This window comes from Astatotilapia calliptera, chromosome 16, assembly GCF_964374335.1.
Source record: "Astatotilapia calliptera chromosome 16, fAstCal68.1, whole genome shotgun sequence".
NCBI lineage: Eukaryota > Metazoa > Chordata > Actinopteri > Cichliformes > Cichlidae > Astatotilapia > Astatotilapia calliptera.
In genome coordinates this window covers 6136182-6150730 of record NC_137437.1, presented here as the reverse complement: position 1 = coordinate 6150730, position 14549 = coordinate 6136182, and the positions used below count along the sequence as shown (strand labels likewise).

Genomic DNA, 14549 nt, shown 5'->3' with positions numbered 1-14549 from the left:
GCAAAATCATGCAAGCACACAAGGTCACTAAAGGCCCTGTGTGTGTCAACATGATTCATTAAAAACCTAAAAGCAAAAGCAGCTTCTGAAATAACTTTTCTTATTTCGCTGACATGATCTGAAGTGTGACACTGTCGGGTGGAGAGCATCAAAATGCGGAAAGAAACCTAAAGTGAGAAAGAGAAGTAGCACAGGAAGTAACTGAGGTCTTGGTTAAGCTAAAACGGTGAAGCTCACTCAGACGCTTCAACTCTTCAACCAGCTGGCACAGTGGAGCAGACATTTTCTGCTCAGTCTTTCTTTTTAGAGTTTGTTTTGGATCAACTGCCAGGCTGGAGGGAGGGCTCGGGTCAAGTCTGCTGAGGAAGCTTTCTTCTTCCAGGTAGGTCACCCACAAATGTCCCTTTTTTGTACTTTTACAAAAGTGCAGGTGAGGCAGCTGCACAGCACACAGCAAAGTGCCACCAAGTCGTGTGCATATTTCAGCTGTACAAGGATGCTACAGAAGTGTAGCGTTTCACTTATTTATAACCAGTTACCTAGATATTATGGGTATTAAAGTCTTCTCATTATTATCATTATTATTAAGAGTTGAGGTAAACTGCAGGTGTGCGCACAATCGTTGACAATGAGCTTTATGTACGAGGTCAATAAAGGTCGAACGCAACAATATCAACCTTTCAAAAAGCAAAACCAAAGCGTTTGTCACACAGCTGATCTTATCTGCTTATCTGCTAACAAGCATGCTAATCATATTTTCAGATTGCTGAACAGTAGCTGTGAAGTTGGGTTGGGTTTTGTGCATAACAAGATCAAATATTACAGAATTTTTCACAGACTGTACGTCAGTTTCAGCATGCACATTTGAGGTTTTCTTCACGAGGAAATGCGAGAGCTGTGATGGGAATGATGACGAGAACATTTGAAGTGAAGTTCAGTGAAGGTTGTGTTGTCTGCCATCATGTGAGGCCACATCAAATATGCTGTGAAAAAACAAGAATGCTGCAATAGGAAACATGGAAGCAAATCTGACTAAATTATCATGCGAGACCAACAAAACAGCCTAACAGAGAAGTGTTATTTCTGTGTCGAATCCATACTCACACAAGTACAAATCTTTGCCTAACTTAGAAAAGCATTGCATGCGGACCTAAGCTAGAAAGAATTTACTGTAGTAAAGTAGACACCGCAAAAAGGTGCTTTGTGGTCCGCAGATACATTTATGCAACACCAATACATTGTTACTTTTTTTTATTTCTTCATGTAGGAAGTCTCATCAGCGAAACAACAGTCCTCAACCCCAAGAGGCCAATGACATGGGGTAAGGAAGGTTTTCATCATTACATTAGATCTCATCATTTCTCATCTGGTTAATCAATATTCAACACTTTTGTGAAACATACAATAGAAATGAGTTGAGGATATTTTTTTAGGTGAAGGTTTTAGAAGAAGGAGCAGAAGAAAATTCTTTAGAGACGTTTTTACCAGCCACAACAACGAGGCTGACGTTTTCACTCAGTGTGTGTGTGTGTCTGTGTGTGTCTGTGTGTGTCTCTTATGGGAAAATGTGGTTGTGGAGACACCTGCTGCAGCAGGAACACCCACCCGAAAAAGCAGTTTTGAGCTCATCTGCAGGTGTTTTCATGTTTATATCTGTATGAAGACAGATTTTGTCAACAGCTGAGAGCGTTGCAATCACAAAGCTGCAGAGTGGAGGTTGAGTTTAAAAGATGAGTGTGCTCTGAGAAGTCTCTCATTGTGCACTTTCACCGAAAGATTACTCATAACTTGTAACATATTGCATCTCATCACACGTGTAATTAGTAACCAAGTTAGGATCTGCTTGTCTATAGTTGCACTTCGAAAACACGGGAACATGTTTTTGAGCGGTGCTCTGTAGATTGTTGATGTGTCGTAGATTTGGATTTTATTCTATATGTGAGGCCACGTCTTCCTATTGTCGATGGAACAAACATGTAGATGCCTTTTCACCTGAGTGTAAGACCCACAGCAGGAAACCGTTTTAAGAGGAGACATAGTGCACTTTTTAAAAAAAAGTCCACTGCTTCCTCTTTTTCAGGCCACAGGACACGCACTACAAAACAGATAAGGGACTTTTGCAAATTAGGCCTTCTCCCAAGAAAAAAGCATCATTAATCAAATGTTTCAGATCTGAGATGCTTTGAGCAGTAGAGAGGGTCCGCTGAAGAAAGCAGCATTTTTACACGCTTCTAAGAGGAAGTGCTGAGAGCCAAAACACAATGAATATTCCTACCAATTAAAAACAGTGTAGCTGAAACCTAAAGTAAACTCACCAGATGTTTAATTTGTGACCTTGTTTGCACTAGTGCACATAATAAATTTATAAAACCATATCCATAATTCTGCAACATTGTTTGTCACTTCGTAAACATCACTTTGTAAAATGACAGCTAATGACAGACCTGTTCTTTTACTGTGAATCCTTCCTGTGCAGGGCGAATGGAGACGACAGCGGGGCAGGTAGGCTGAGCCGCAGACTGTCTCGTCTAGGCAGCAGGAATCAATCCAGGGATCAGAGACACCCGGCTCAGCCAGAAAGACCTCCTCCTCCTCCTGTTCAACAAGGTGAGTGTCCATGGTGACACAGAACTATCAATGTCAACATTTTGTTGCTGCTGAGTGAGCCCTCATCTGGGACTCTCCTCAGCTCTTTCTGGGACAGTGGCGCGGCTGCCCCTCTGTTGGTCTTCCTTGGTCTCTTGTGTTCTGGGGGCCTCTGGATGTCTGGAGTTTTGATCTCCTCCATACCTGCTTCATGCCCTGGAGGACGGGGCTGTGGCCCCCCCACACCCTCTAGCAGATCATTACATGAAGGAACCTTTTAAAAAAAACAAGCGCGTCCATGCTCACAGGTGTACACACGGGTGATCACACCCACAAACTACACCCTTTTTGGCTCCTACCTCAAAGCACACTGTGTTCTGTTGATCTTATGTGCTGCACAATAATGTTTAATATTTAGTATTTACTGTCATATTCCCATATATCATTGTGATGTTGTTTATTCTATTACTCGTTCTCTTCTGCTTGTTTTCTTTTTTCTTTCTCAACAGGTGATCCAGGTGATTGATACATGCATTTTTTTTTCTCTTTTTTTTTCTGCCCGTTCTGTTGGTTTTTGTTTTTTGCCCTTCTCCCCCGTCCCTCTTCTCAGCTGTTTCTCTTTCCCTCTTTCTTTCTCCCCTTCTTTCCCCCAGTCAAGTCTGTCCCGTATTCAGCAAGTGAAAATAAAATAAACAATAAAAGGTGAATCAAATGGACCATTATGGCAAGGCTGGGATGGTCAATTTGGTAAAGTAAATCCGTTGGGCATCTTTCTTTGCCTTTAGACAATAATTCTGATGGCAAAAGAGCCAAACGGGACAGGCAAAAAAAAAAAAACAAGTCAACATTTTGTGTTTAATAATGTTAAATCTTACCTTTTACAGTAAGATTTCTGCTTAATATGTGCTTACTTTGGCTTTTTGGATTAGATTTTGATGCTAAATCTTTCATGTTTCCACTGCAGCAGAAATCCATTATTTGTTCTTAGCTGTAGCTCAGTGTACCTGCAGCATCAGCAGGAGTATTGGCTTCTCTCACCTCTCAAATTCAGTGAAATTTGTGTTTCCCCTCCATAGATGACAGACCAGCTCCACCAGCACTTATTGTGCCTCCTGCTCCAGCTCCAGCACCAGTTTTTGTTCTCCCACCACCCATGGAAATACCACCTAAACGCCCTGACAAATCAACAAAGCCCAAGCTTCCTCCCCGGCCCCTGTCCAAGGTGTTCAGTAGCACTGAACATGGAGAGGATGTGCTAAAGGTCTTTATTACTGTCTGAACAGCTGTTTGTTATTAAATTATTTTGAGGGTTCATTTTAACAACTAACCCATCGAATTATTTTCCCCAAAGGGCTTTGATAGTTTTCGGGGAGACGAGACGCTCTGTGATGTTGTCTTAGTTCCTGGAGATAGCAAGGAAAAGTTTCCCGTCCACAGAGTCATCATGGCTTCATCCAGCGACTACTTTAAAGCGATGTTCACAGGTTTGTTTTCCTTTCTATCGTTGAGGCACTGCATTGAGAAAGAAAGGTAACAGTGACATTGTAGTCATCATACAAGTGCAGTTTTGTAGGAAGGAAGTACGTATGTTTGTAACGCAGTGCAGCAGACAGAAAAGGTTTTCTGTTTGCTTAACTCAGACTTACTCTTTAGATAGATAAACATTAGCAAGCATCTTAAAACCCCCAAAAGGAAGTCTGTTTAGAGATTCTGGCTCCTCTTTGCTCACAGCTTCCTTTGAGGTGAGATTTTCACAAAAGATATTTACATCTGAATACATAATTAACAATTTCAATTCAATTCAATTCAATTTTATTTATATAGCGCCAAATCACAACAAAAGTCACCTCAAGGCGCTTCATAGATACAGAGAAAAACCCAACAATCATATGACCCCCTATGAGCAAGCACTTTGGCGACAGTGGGAAGGAAAAACTCCCTTTTAACAGGAAGAAACCTCCGGCAGAACCAGGCTCAGGGAGGGGCGGGGCCATCTGCTGCAACCGGTTGGGGTGAGAGAAGGAAGACAGGATAAAAGACATGCTGTGGAAGAGAGACAGAGGTTAATAACAGATATGATTCAATGCAGAGAGGTCTGTTAATACATAGTGAGTGAGAAAGGTGACTGGAAAGGAAAAACTCAATGCATCATGGGAATCCCCCGGCAGCCTACATCTATTGCAGCATAACTAAGGGAGGATTCAGGGTCACCTGGTCCAGCCCTAACTATATGCTTTAGCAAAAAGGAAAGTTTGAAGCCTAATCTTAAAAGTAGAGATAGTGTCTGTCTCCTGAATCCAAACTGGAAGCTGGTTCCACAGAAGAGGGGCCTGAAAACTGAAGGATCTGCCTCCCATTCTACTTTTAAATACTCTAGGAACAACAAGTAGGCCTGCAGAGCGAGAGCAAAGTTCTCTAATAGGGTGATATGGTACTACAAGGTCATTAAGATAAGATGGGGCCTGATTATTTAAGACCTTGTATGTGAGGAGCAGGATTTTGAATTCAATTCTGGATTTAACAGGAAGCCAATGAAGGGAAGCCAAAACAGGAGAAATATGCTCTCTCTTTCTAGTCCCTGTCCTTCCTATTTGCATAAACTTCATGTTGTGCGTTGTTACATCTTTGCATCTTGCTGACTGTGCATCATGCCTACACAAGGCAAATCTTCTAAAGCAATGCAAATACATGCTTTCTGTCTCTTTTTGATCCTTGCTTATTCTTGTTCAGGAGGCATGAGGGAGCAGGAGATGAGAGAGATCAAGCTGCATGGGGTCACTAAGTTGGGCTTAAAGAACATTATAGACTTCATTTACACATCCAAAGTGAGCCTCGACATGGGCAATCTTCAGGACACACTGGAGGCCGCAAACTTCTTGCAGGTCATGCCAGTCCTGCGGTTTTGCAATCAGCTTCTGAGCAGTGAGGTGAGCACTTCTTCTTTCAGTTTAAGGTCACATTCGTTCAGGATTCTGCTAATTATATTCAAGTACACTGGAGGCCTAGCTAATGAGCTGCCAAATCCCTCTGATTGCTTCTTTGTCCTTCACATGCACTCAGGATCAGAACATAATATGACATTGGAAGGGAGCCATGGCAATGAATGACAATGCAGTATAGAGCAAAGACTATTAACTCTATCTGTTTGATGACTCTATTTTCTGTGTTGTTCATTGCAGATCACTATTGATAACTGTGTGGAAGTTGAGCGCATAGCCACAGACTTGCTTCTAGAGGACGTTCAGCAGAATATCGGTAAGTGATATGATCTTTGATTATCAGTGGTTATTATTTAATGGTTATTAAATGTTTCCAGTCATATCTATCCTTATATCATCCTTATTGTATGTGGCCCCTCATTGTTAAATAGAAAACTATATCTAAAACTCTAATAAACTTGGTAATTTTCATTGATTGTTGATTATCTGTATCACAACAGGTGAGTTTGTGAGTCAGAACCTCTCAGAGTTAGTGGAGTGTGGCCGCTACCTTGACCTCTCGGAGACCAGCATGGCCAACGCTCTTGCCAGCAATTCGCTGAAAGGTTTCTCGGAACTGGAGCTCTATCATATTGCAAGAGGATGGCTGGACCACGAGTCTGCCAAACGCCGAACTTCTGTTTATGCCTTGATGCGGCATATTCGCTTCCCACTGATGAGCCCCAGTGAGCTGATTCAGATCTCTCAGGATGATGAAGAAGAAAGCGACTCTCTGATGCGCTCTGAGACAGCCTGTGTGAACCTCTTGCTGGAGGCCAGTAACTACCAGATGATGCCTTACATGCAGCCAGCCCTGCAAACAGAGAGGACACAGATAAGGTCAGACGCAACTCATATTCTGGTCCTGGGTGGTGTAATGCGACAACAGCTGGTGGTGAGCCGGGAGTTAAGGCTGTACGACGAGAAAACCGGCCATTGGAGGGCCCTGAAGCCCATGGAGGTGCCACGCTATCAGCATGGTGTGGCTCTTCTAGGCGGCTTTCTCTTCATTGTTGGAGGTCAGAGCAGAGTACACACATAAACATACAAACAGCCAATTTAAGCCATGTGTTCATCTAATATGAGTATTTAATTTTGTATAAGCCAGCGTTTTTAGTTCAAGCATCATCAAAACTAAGCATGAATAAATTATCTACACTGATATGAACAGGTTGTAATTGGCCTTTTGTTGCAATCACCAAGGTAACACTGAATCTTTTCGACTTCTCAGGTCAGAGTACTTACGACACAAAGGGCAAGACAGCCATAGACAGCGCCTACCGCTACGATCCACGATTTGACAAGTGGTTACAGATTGCGTCACTCAATGACAAGAGGACTTTCTTCCATCTCAGTGCCCTGAATGGGAAGCTGTTTGCAGTGGGAGGAAGGAACGCCTCAGGAGAAATTGGTGAGCTGTAATAAATTTCTTTTTCAGTGTAAGCTAGTAACCGCTTCCTTTTTACCATTCAGTTCTTTTTCTACTAAAAAGTAACGTTTGAATTGTTCAAAAGATGTTTATGGACACTGCTGCTATCACTGATCTGTTATAGCTCTCCCTATTAGGATTATTTACTGCCATTTAAAAAGGTATTTGCTGAATAAATTGCATAAACATCCCTCTGTGATTTTGCTCAGATACGGTGGAGTGCTACAATCTGAAGAAAAATGAGTGGACCTTTGTGAACAGTATGGTGGAGCCCCACTATGGACATGCTGGAACAGTCCATGAAGGCCTCATGTACATTTCAGGTAAGACAGCAACAATTAACCCTGTTAAAACAAATCCTGCAGTATAAGATTATAAAGTAATTACTAGCATTTACAGATTTTTCCACCTTTTTTTTTTAAACATGAGAAATAGGCTGTATTTACACCTTTAATATGACACGATAAGTCCACAATTAGTGATAAGTCCTGCATTAAAATCTAAAGTAAATACAGTTAAAGTTATACATAAATAGTTTAGAAACACAACCAATTCACTAAAAATGAACTTATTTAATTGATTTATAATTTTGTAAAATTATGAAAGCCCAAGTGGTCACGCTGGAGGATTTCTACTGTAGCAGAAGCAAAGCTTATGAAATCTGTCTTAAATCTAATTTAAAATCTTAAAGGAGCTTCAAATACAGGTGTGTTCACTTCACCTGTTGAGAAAAACACAATCCCCAATCTGACTTTTAGTCAAAACTTGGTACTAACAGCACTCTCCTGCCAATTAAAGCTTATGTCTTACAGCAAGATTCGCTAGTACTTATAGCGTAAAGGTAAGCTTTGTGTATTTTAACAGGAAAATGCCAAAACTATTTACATATATTTAATATTTCACCATCTTTTCAGAATCCCAGCTAGTGAAAAGGTTTGCAAAACTTAATTTATTATTTAACTGTATTCACCTATTATTATTATTTGATTCAAATTATCTTCATATCTACAAATTGGGTGAGTGAAAGCATTTTTTCTCATCCTGTTACATTTTCAGCTCTTGTGAATGTTTAATTTTCTCAATTTGCACGATTTCAACATCTGACTGACTTTTTACATCATAAATGTTATTGTTTAGTTCACTTTTGTCGTTAAAATGTAGATATATGGGAGCATGCTAGCAAACTAAATAGTAAAATGTAACCATTCAAAGCAGATTTCAAAAGGTTAAACACTGTGCTGCACAGAAGAGTGTTAAATACCACTGAATGGAGTCTATTTGTCATTATGTTTGCAATGCAAATGACAAATGACCACATAACCATTTCGAGAACTGTTGTTTCAGTTTCATTTCAATTATAGATTTTCTATAAGAGAGAGCGATCAGTGCCATGGTCAGAGTTAGAGGAAGATTCCTGTTGTCGTTAAAGAAAAAATGAGGAACTGACACTTAGGCAAGAGGTTGCAAATGAAACAGTTAGCAAGAAAGGTTTATAGAGTGACTGTCTACAGTTGTATAACAATGATACTTGACTTCTCCCTTTTTTACTGAGAGTTATCAATAACAGGTCAAATTTGTGTTTGAACCATGCGCTTTGAATTGGTTCGTTTTAATATATTTTTTATTTTTTGCTCGTCGAGATGTTTTGTCAAAGTTTTAAAAGGGCTGTCTGGAGAGAACAAGAAAACCCACCCTGACAAAATGCATTAGATAATGCTTCACGGCTGACCTATTTGAAACCACTTCCTGTTGAGATGCACAGTCTCATGAGCGGCTCTCACACAGTTCTCAGGCCTGTTTCTTAGCAACCTTGGACAGGAAAACAGCTTTTAGAGTTGAGAGCAGAAAGACGGGTTTCACTCGTGAATCAGGAAACCTGTAGTTGAAGGGGACCACATCGCTTTGCAACAAAGTTCAAACCCACAGTCTGAAGTTACAACATATATCTGCATTATAGCAGTTTGAAGACAACAGCGCATACTTTACTTGGACATCCACACATCCATTCTCTTTCTACCTGAGGTTCTTTGAGTTAGACAGTATGCATGTCATCAAGAAGCCCACAGTGGTAATGCATGTAATTTGGTGTACGATTACAAACCACTGCTTCAACAAAAGGTTACCGAAGTATTAAACTTGTAAACGCTAAACAAAGCATTCACCATTTCTTAAAACACAGACTTTCACTGTTCACTGTAGTTCAGTTGTTCGCTTGTTGTAATTAAAATAACCTGATTTCTCAATTATTGAATTAGTCGTTAGGTGTACAAGGATCTAGGGTTATTTTTCCTTTTCAAGAGGGCAAGTGTTAATTTTCTGACTAATGGATCATTTGAACTCTAAAATAAACAAGACAAACCTTCACCTAATGACAAAACAGCCACTGCTCTGGATGACAAACACCTATTATAAATAATAAGCAAAAGATCAAAGAAAGAACACTGGCATCGCATTCATGGTGTGAAAGGAAGGACGTTACTCACATCTGTTTTTAATGTTCGGCCACAGGAAGCAGTGTGTCCATTATCTCATACTCTCCTGCAGACGTTCACGTACATATCGATCTTATAAACAACATCTGCTGTTTCACTAACTCTGTATTCTTTTTGATTAAACACATTTTAGTTTATTTATTAGAGATAGAAAGTAACAAGGTCACCTTACCTCAGTACTTCAATAAAGCATAATAATTCTTGCAGTTTACTCTAGTATTTATATTATTCTTTAACCTTACTAAATTTCACAGTGCAATATTATACGACATATTATAGCTTACAACATTCATTTGAAAATTAAGGCAAACATGGATTTTTAATATTTACTTTTCATACATATAACAAAATAAATAAATAAATAGCATGCTCTGGGCAACTTGCACTAACTAGACCATGACCTCCTCTGTATATCAGAGTATTCTAGAGTCAAATGTGAGGCAGTCTATTCGCAGCTAAAGCTTGCACCACGTTGGGTCATTTAACAAGAAAATGATCCCAAGCACCCTGCAAATCTACAGCAGAATGGCTAAAAAGGAGAAGAATCAAGGTTTTGCACTGGCTCTGTCAAAGTCCAGACTATGTTAACAAATACAGACAAACCTCAATGAACTGAAGCAAATGTTGTCTCTAAATGTTATCAGAGACTGATAGGCTTACAGAAAACAATTAGGCTAAACTAAAGATGGTTCTAAATGCTGTTAAATCATGAGGTTTAGGTACTTTTTCCACAGGATTTCATAGAGTTCTGCAGAAAAGATTTTTTAGCATGACTGTACCAACTTGTATTAGTACAAATAATATCTAGAGTCACATCATATCAGTCAAAAAGAACATTTTACTGGACAATGAATAAGTAGGATTTTTATTTGGAGTATTTTGAAGCAGTGGTATTTATGCTTTTACTTGAATTAAATATCTGTATACCAATCCTGTTCTTGTGCCAAACAGGCGGCATCACCCGTGACACCTTCCAGAAGGAGCTTTGGTGTTACGACCCGGTCGCTGACACGTGGAGTCGACGGGCAGACATGACGGAGCTCCGTGGCCTGCACTGCATGTGCACTGTGGAAGACAGACTCTATGTCATGGGCGGAAATCATTTCCGAGGCTGCAGCGACTATGACGACGTGCTGGGCTGCGAATACTACAGCCCTGACACAGACCAGTGGACGGTGGTGTCACCAATGCCTCGGGGCCAGAGCGACGTAGGTGTGACTGTGTTCAATGGACAGATCTATGTGGTGGGAGGATATTCCTGGAACAGCAGATGCATGGTCGACATCGTGCAGCGATATGATCCAGACAAGGACGTGTGGGACAGGGTGTTCAACGTGCTGGAGCCTCTGGGGGGGATCCGTGCCTGCACAATGACAGTTCATCTGCCAGAGGGGTCAGTAGATGAGGCTCAGATACAAGATTGCCCACTTCCCACAGCTAAGAGCTCATAGCCACAGACGAGGGGGTTTCCGGCTGTTGCTGCTGTGAGACCACAACTGACATGATGAAATTTACCTGCACGCTGTGGCGAAAAGAAGGCAAAACAGGAAGTAGTGTGGGTTGCAAACACAAGTTGCATGTGCAAGCAAAGCAGGCTAGCTTACATTAGCATTGAAGACTTTACTCGTACTTACAAACACTGTGCTCTTGTTAGTATCATTTCCTGTCCTTTCATTTACTGCCAGCTATGTGGCACCCCAGCTAATCTGTTGATTATGTAATGAATATGCATAATGTACATAATGCCTAAACGAAAGCTCAAACCCACCATCCTGATCAGTTTGACTGGACATTGATTCACTGGACACTGAAGGCAGCAAGTCAGAATTAGAGGCAAAATCATCTTTTCATATAAATTACACTGAAAAATTGAATTAAGAGAGAAAATCGACATTATTTCAAATGCTATTTTTGTATAGTTTGTAATTCTGTAGGCTTTTTTGATCTATTTATTTTATTCCATCTCTAAACCGAAAGGAATTAGCTGAATCATTTGTGTCATGATGACGCATGGATTAGGTGATTAAAACACCACAGGGTTTTGGGCAAACATTGGAAAATAAAGAAGTTTTTATGGCACAGAGTCATAAGATTTCAGCTAGACTGTAGCGTCAAAGACAACATTTTGGGTGTGGAACTTCCTATTAATCAAGCCTGTATCCACAGACAGTCATGCTTTCACGAGGTTTGTTTCTGCTTTTAAACACAATGTAATGAGCAAAGATGTCTGTTAATGCTTTCAATTAAATTTCATGCTGCAACACAGAATCGCATTATTCGCTGTACGCAAAGTCCTCTCAGCCATTAACACATCAGACTGTTGTTCCATAGATACAAAGAAGCTCACACACATTCACTCTTTGGTGTTTGATGTCAGCAAATGACGATGAAACTGCCCTTGAGACTTTATCCTTCACCTCCTCAGCACACAGCTATCTTATCGGCTGCTTTGCCAAGGTCTTCCAAATAGAAACACTAACATGCAGTGCAGGAGTGTGCGTGGATGAACTGTTGCGGTTTCTTTTTGTGTGTTTAAAAAGTCAGCCAAAGTTGCTCTAAGCGAGTGCTAGCGCTGCACTTCACTGTTAGCACTCGTTTTCAGTATACTGACCTAATTTTATTAAACTGTTGAAAACTTAGTGTAAAAAACAAAGCTTCTACATCGGAATACACAATTAGCCTATGTGTAATAGGATATGATGCCAGAAACAGTGTCATTGTCAGCTATAGGTCAGTTCTAAGAAAGGTATCAGCTCTATATATGATGATTGTGGTGCGACCATTAAAACCCTGTAACACCCAGGAGTTTCCAGCCCAGTGACCAGTGTACCCACTGCTGAATAAACAATGGCCGACTTTATAATAATAATTCATGTATATGTAAAAACAAAGTTGCCCATCTGGCAGACAGATGTTACCTTGAAATGTCGGCTGTTTTTTTCTTTGGCTCATGTAGCCTTGCACCTTTCTAGACAGACTTTGATACTTAATCATTGTTAGTAGAGTGCACATCTCATCTACTCGTGTTTCCCCTTAAAGAATCCCTATAAAACCCCTCCTTTGAAAATCTCAATAAAGCAGAAAAACAAGTCTGAAATAGACTTGTTTATATCAGTATGCCTGGACGGTAACATTAAAAAGGTTTTTTTCTAATATTCAACCATAGTAATCTAACTGAGTTTTACATAGTAGTTGAAGAAGTACTCCATAGTCTGCAGGCATAAATAGTTAGAGAAAAGGGTTAACTAGCAGCCAATCAAGCAGTAAAGCCAATGTGGAAATGCCTAAAACTGCATTTCTTAAAATGGCCACTAGAAGTTAGCTAAAAGTGACCTAATCCAAATTGACAACCTCCAGAATTAAACTGTGCCGAACATAGACAGTATAAAAGATAGATGTAGCTTCCAAGTCTGAAAAGTGAAGCAAGCATAGAAGTTGTAATGAAGTCCAGGAAAATCGACCTCGGTTTGCTCTCTCTGTGATCTCAGCAAACACTTATCTGATGACTTTCTAGCCTTGACAGCTAGATTAAGGTCATACTGAGCAGAAAATCATAGTCATTCTTTTGGTCAGAAAGCATGGTTAGCCATGGTTCTCATTAACTAACTTCTCAGTTACAGGTTGTTTCCTAGTAAGTGTGTGGTTTCCCAGTCAGATCTTTCTTGCACAGCTCTCTTAAGGTCCAGTCACAGTATTTCAGCTTGAAATGTGACTTTCATTGGACCATTACAGCACCTTGGTTTAGTTATTTTTCAGTAATTCTATTTCAGTTATTTGCTGTTGTGCTGGGGATTGCATGACCTAATTTCAGTCAAGCTTTACACAGATGGCCCTGCATTTGACTCTAGAATACAGAGGTACACAGCCCTGTGGTTGCAAAACAAGCACAATCATCACGCCACCACCGCCGTGCTTGACAGTTGGTATGAGGTGTTTGTGCTTGTCAGGGACCAAGCAGTAAGGCATAGAGGACACAAGTGTTTAATAAAAAAAAGGGGGTTTTATTGACGCAAAAATATGAAAGATAATTAACAGAACCAAAAACTTGGCCAATAAAAAGGTCAACTCAATAAACTAAACTCAAAATAGCAACTAGCACAAGACAATAAAACTCCAAACACCTCCCCAGGCAATGAAGCGTGTGGTTTAGTCCAATAAGGCTGTCAGCAGTACTTCAGACCCCCAGCCCTTTGCCACACCTTTTGCCAACCAGGAAGGAGAATCCAAACCCCCAGTTAAACTCCAACAAAGAAAGATATGTTAATATAACATAAAACAGAGGTTTAAACATTGTCATCACAGTGCTATTAAAGACTGAACAATACCAGTTCAGTGTTTTTCTGTAATTGCACTGCCATGAATTTAATATTTACCATGCTATCGGATGCCTTTGTGTGTATGTTCCTCCGTAGTACAGTGTAATGTGTAATTAAAAGGTGTATGAGTATTGTAGGCACGCCCTTAAATACAATAAAAGACACACAAAATGCATTACCAAAGAGCTGAGAAGCCAAAGTGGAATATAACAAAGTCAAAGATATTGAAGTGCTATGCGGCAGGTAAATCGGTTATTTGACAGAGGAAGTCTCACTTCATGATCTTTTATTTAACTAGTACATTTCAGTGGGAAGAACCTGCTCATGTTTTATATATGTAGGTTTATTGTTACATATTAGACTACTCAGCAGTAGTTCTTCTGTACTTTAATGGGATTTTAAACACTTTACTTGTAATAGATTTTTTATTCTGATTCAGTGTTTGTTGAGTGCTTCTTAGGCCGGGGTACGTGCCTCTCCGTGTAGAATTGTTCATTTTGTGAAAGCAGAAAGCAGCAAAGAACCCTCAGCTCCTGCTTTGTCACATGCTGAGTCTCCCTGCCTCTTCTAATGAAATACTCCTTCTAATTAAGCAAAAGATTACATTTTCCAAAAGCAAATGTCCTTGGCATACGGTGTAAGCCCTTCCAGCTGCTTTTTTGTCCAGCCCTAGAAAGCATCACATTCCATGCTGGAGTAGCTGAGCCCATCCCCTTTTTCAATACTGCCTTAGAGAAAAGAAGTTTGT

At 40.2% G+C, this 14549-nt stretch overlaps 1 protein-coding gene across 1 annotated transcript; it reads left to right on the top strand.

Annotated features, from left to right (window-relative positions):
• The first annotated feature begins 302 nt into the window (after positions 1 to 302).
• On the top strand, positions 303 to 11746 carry LOC113007725 (kelch-like protein 9). Its single transcript, XM_080290444.1, has 11 exons — positions 303 to 382; positions 1268 to 1321; positions 2477 to 2607; positions 3663 to 3847; positions 3938 to 4070; positions 5317 to 5513; positions 5766 to 5841; positions 6026 to 6583; positions 6796 to 6975; positions 7203 to 7316; positions 10437 to 11746. Exons 2-11 carry the CDS (start codon positions 1317 to 1319, stop codon positions 10934 to 10936), a joined length of 2079 nt encoding a protein of 692 aa, XP_080146570.1. The 5' UTR covers positions 303 to 382; positions 1268 to 1316; the 3' UTR covers positions 10937 to 11746.
• The last annotated feature ends 2803 nt before the right edge of the window (positions 11747 to 14549 follow it).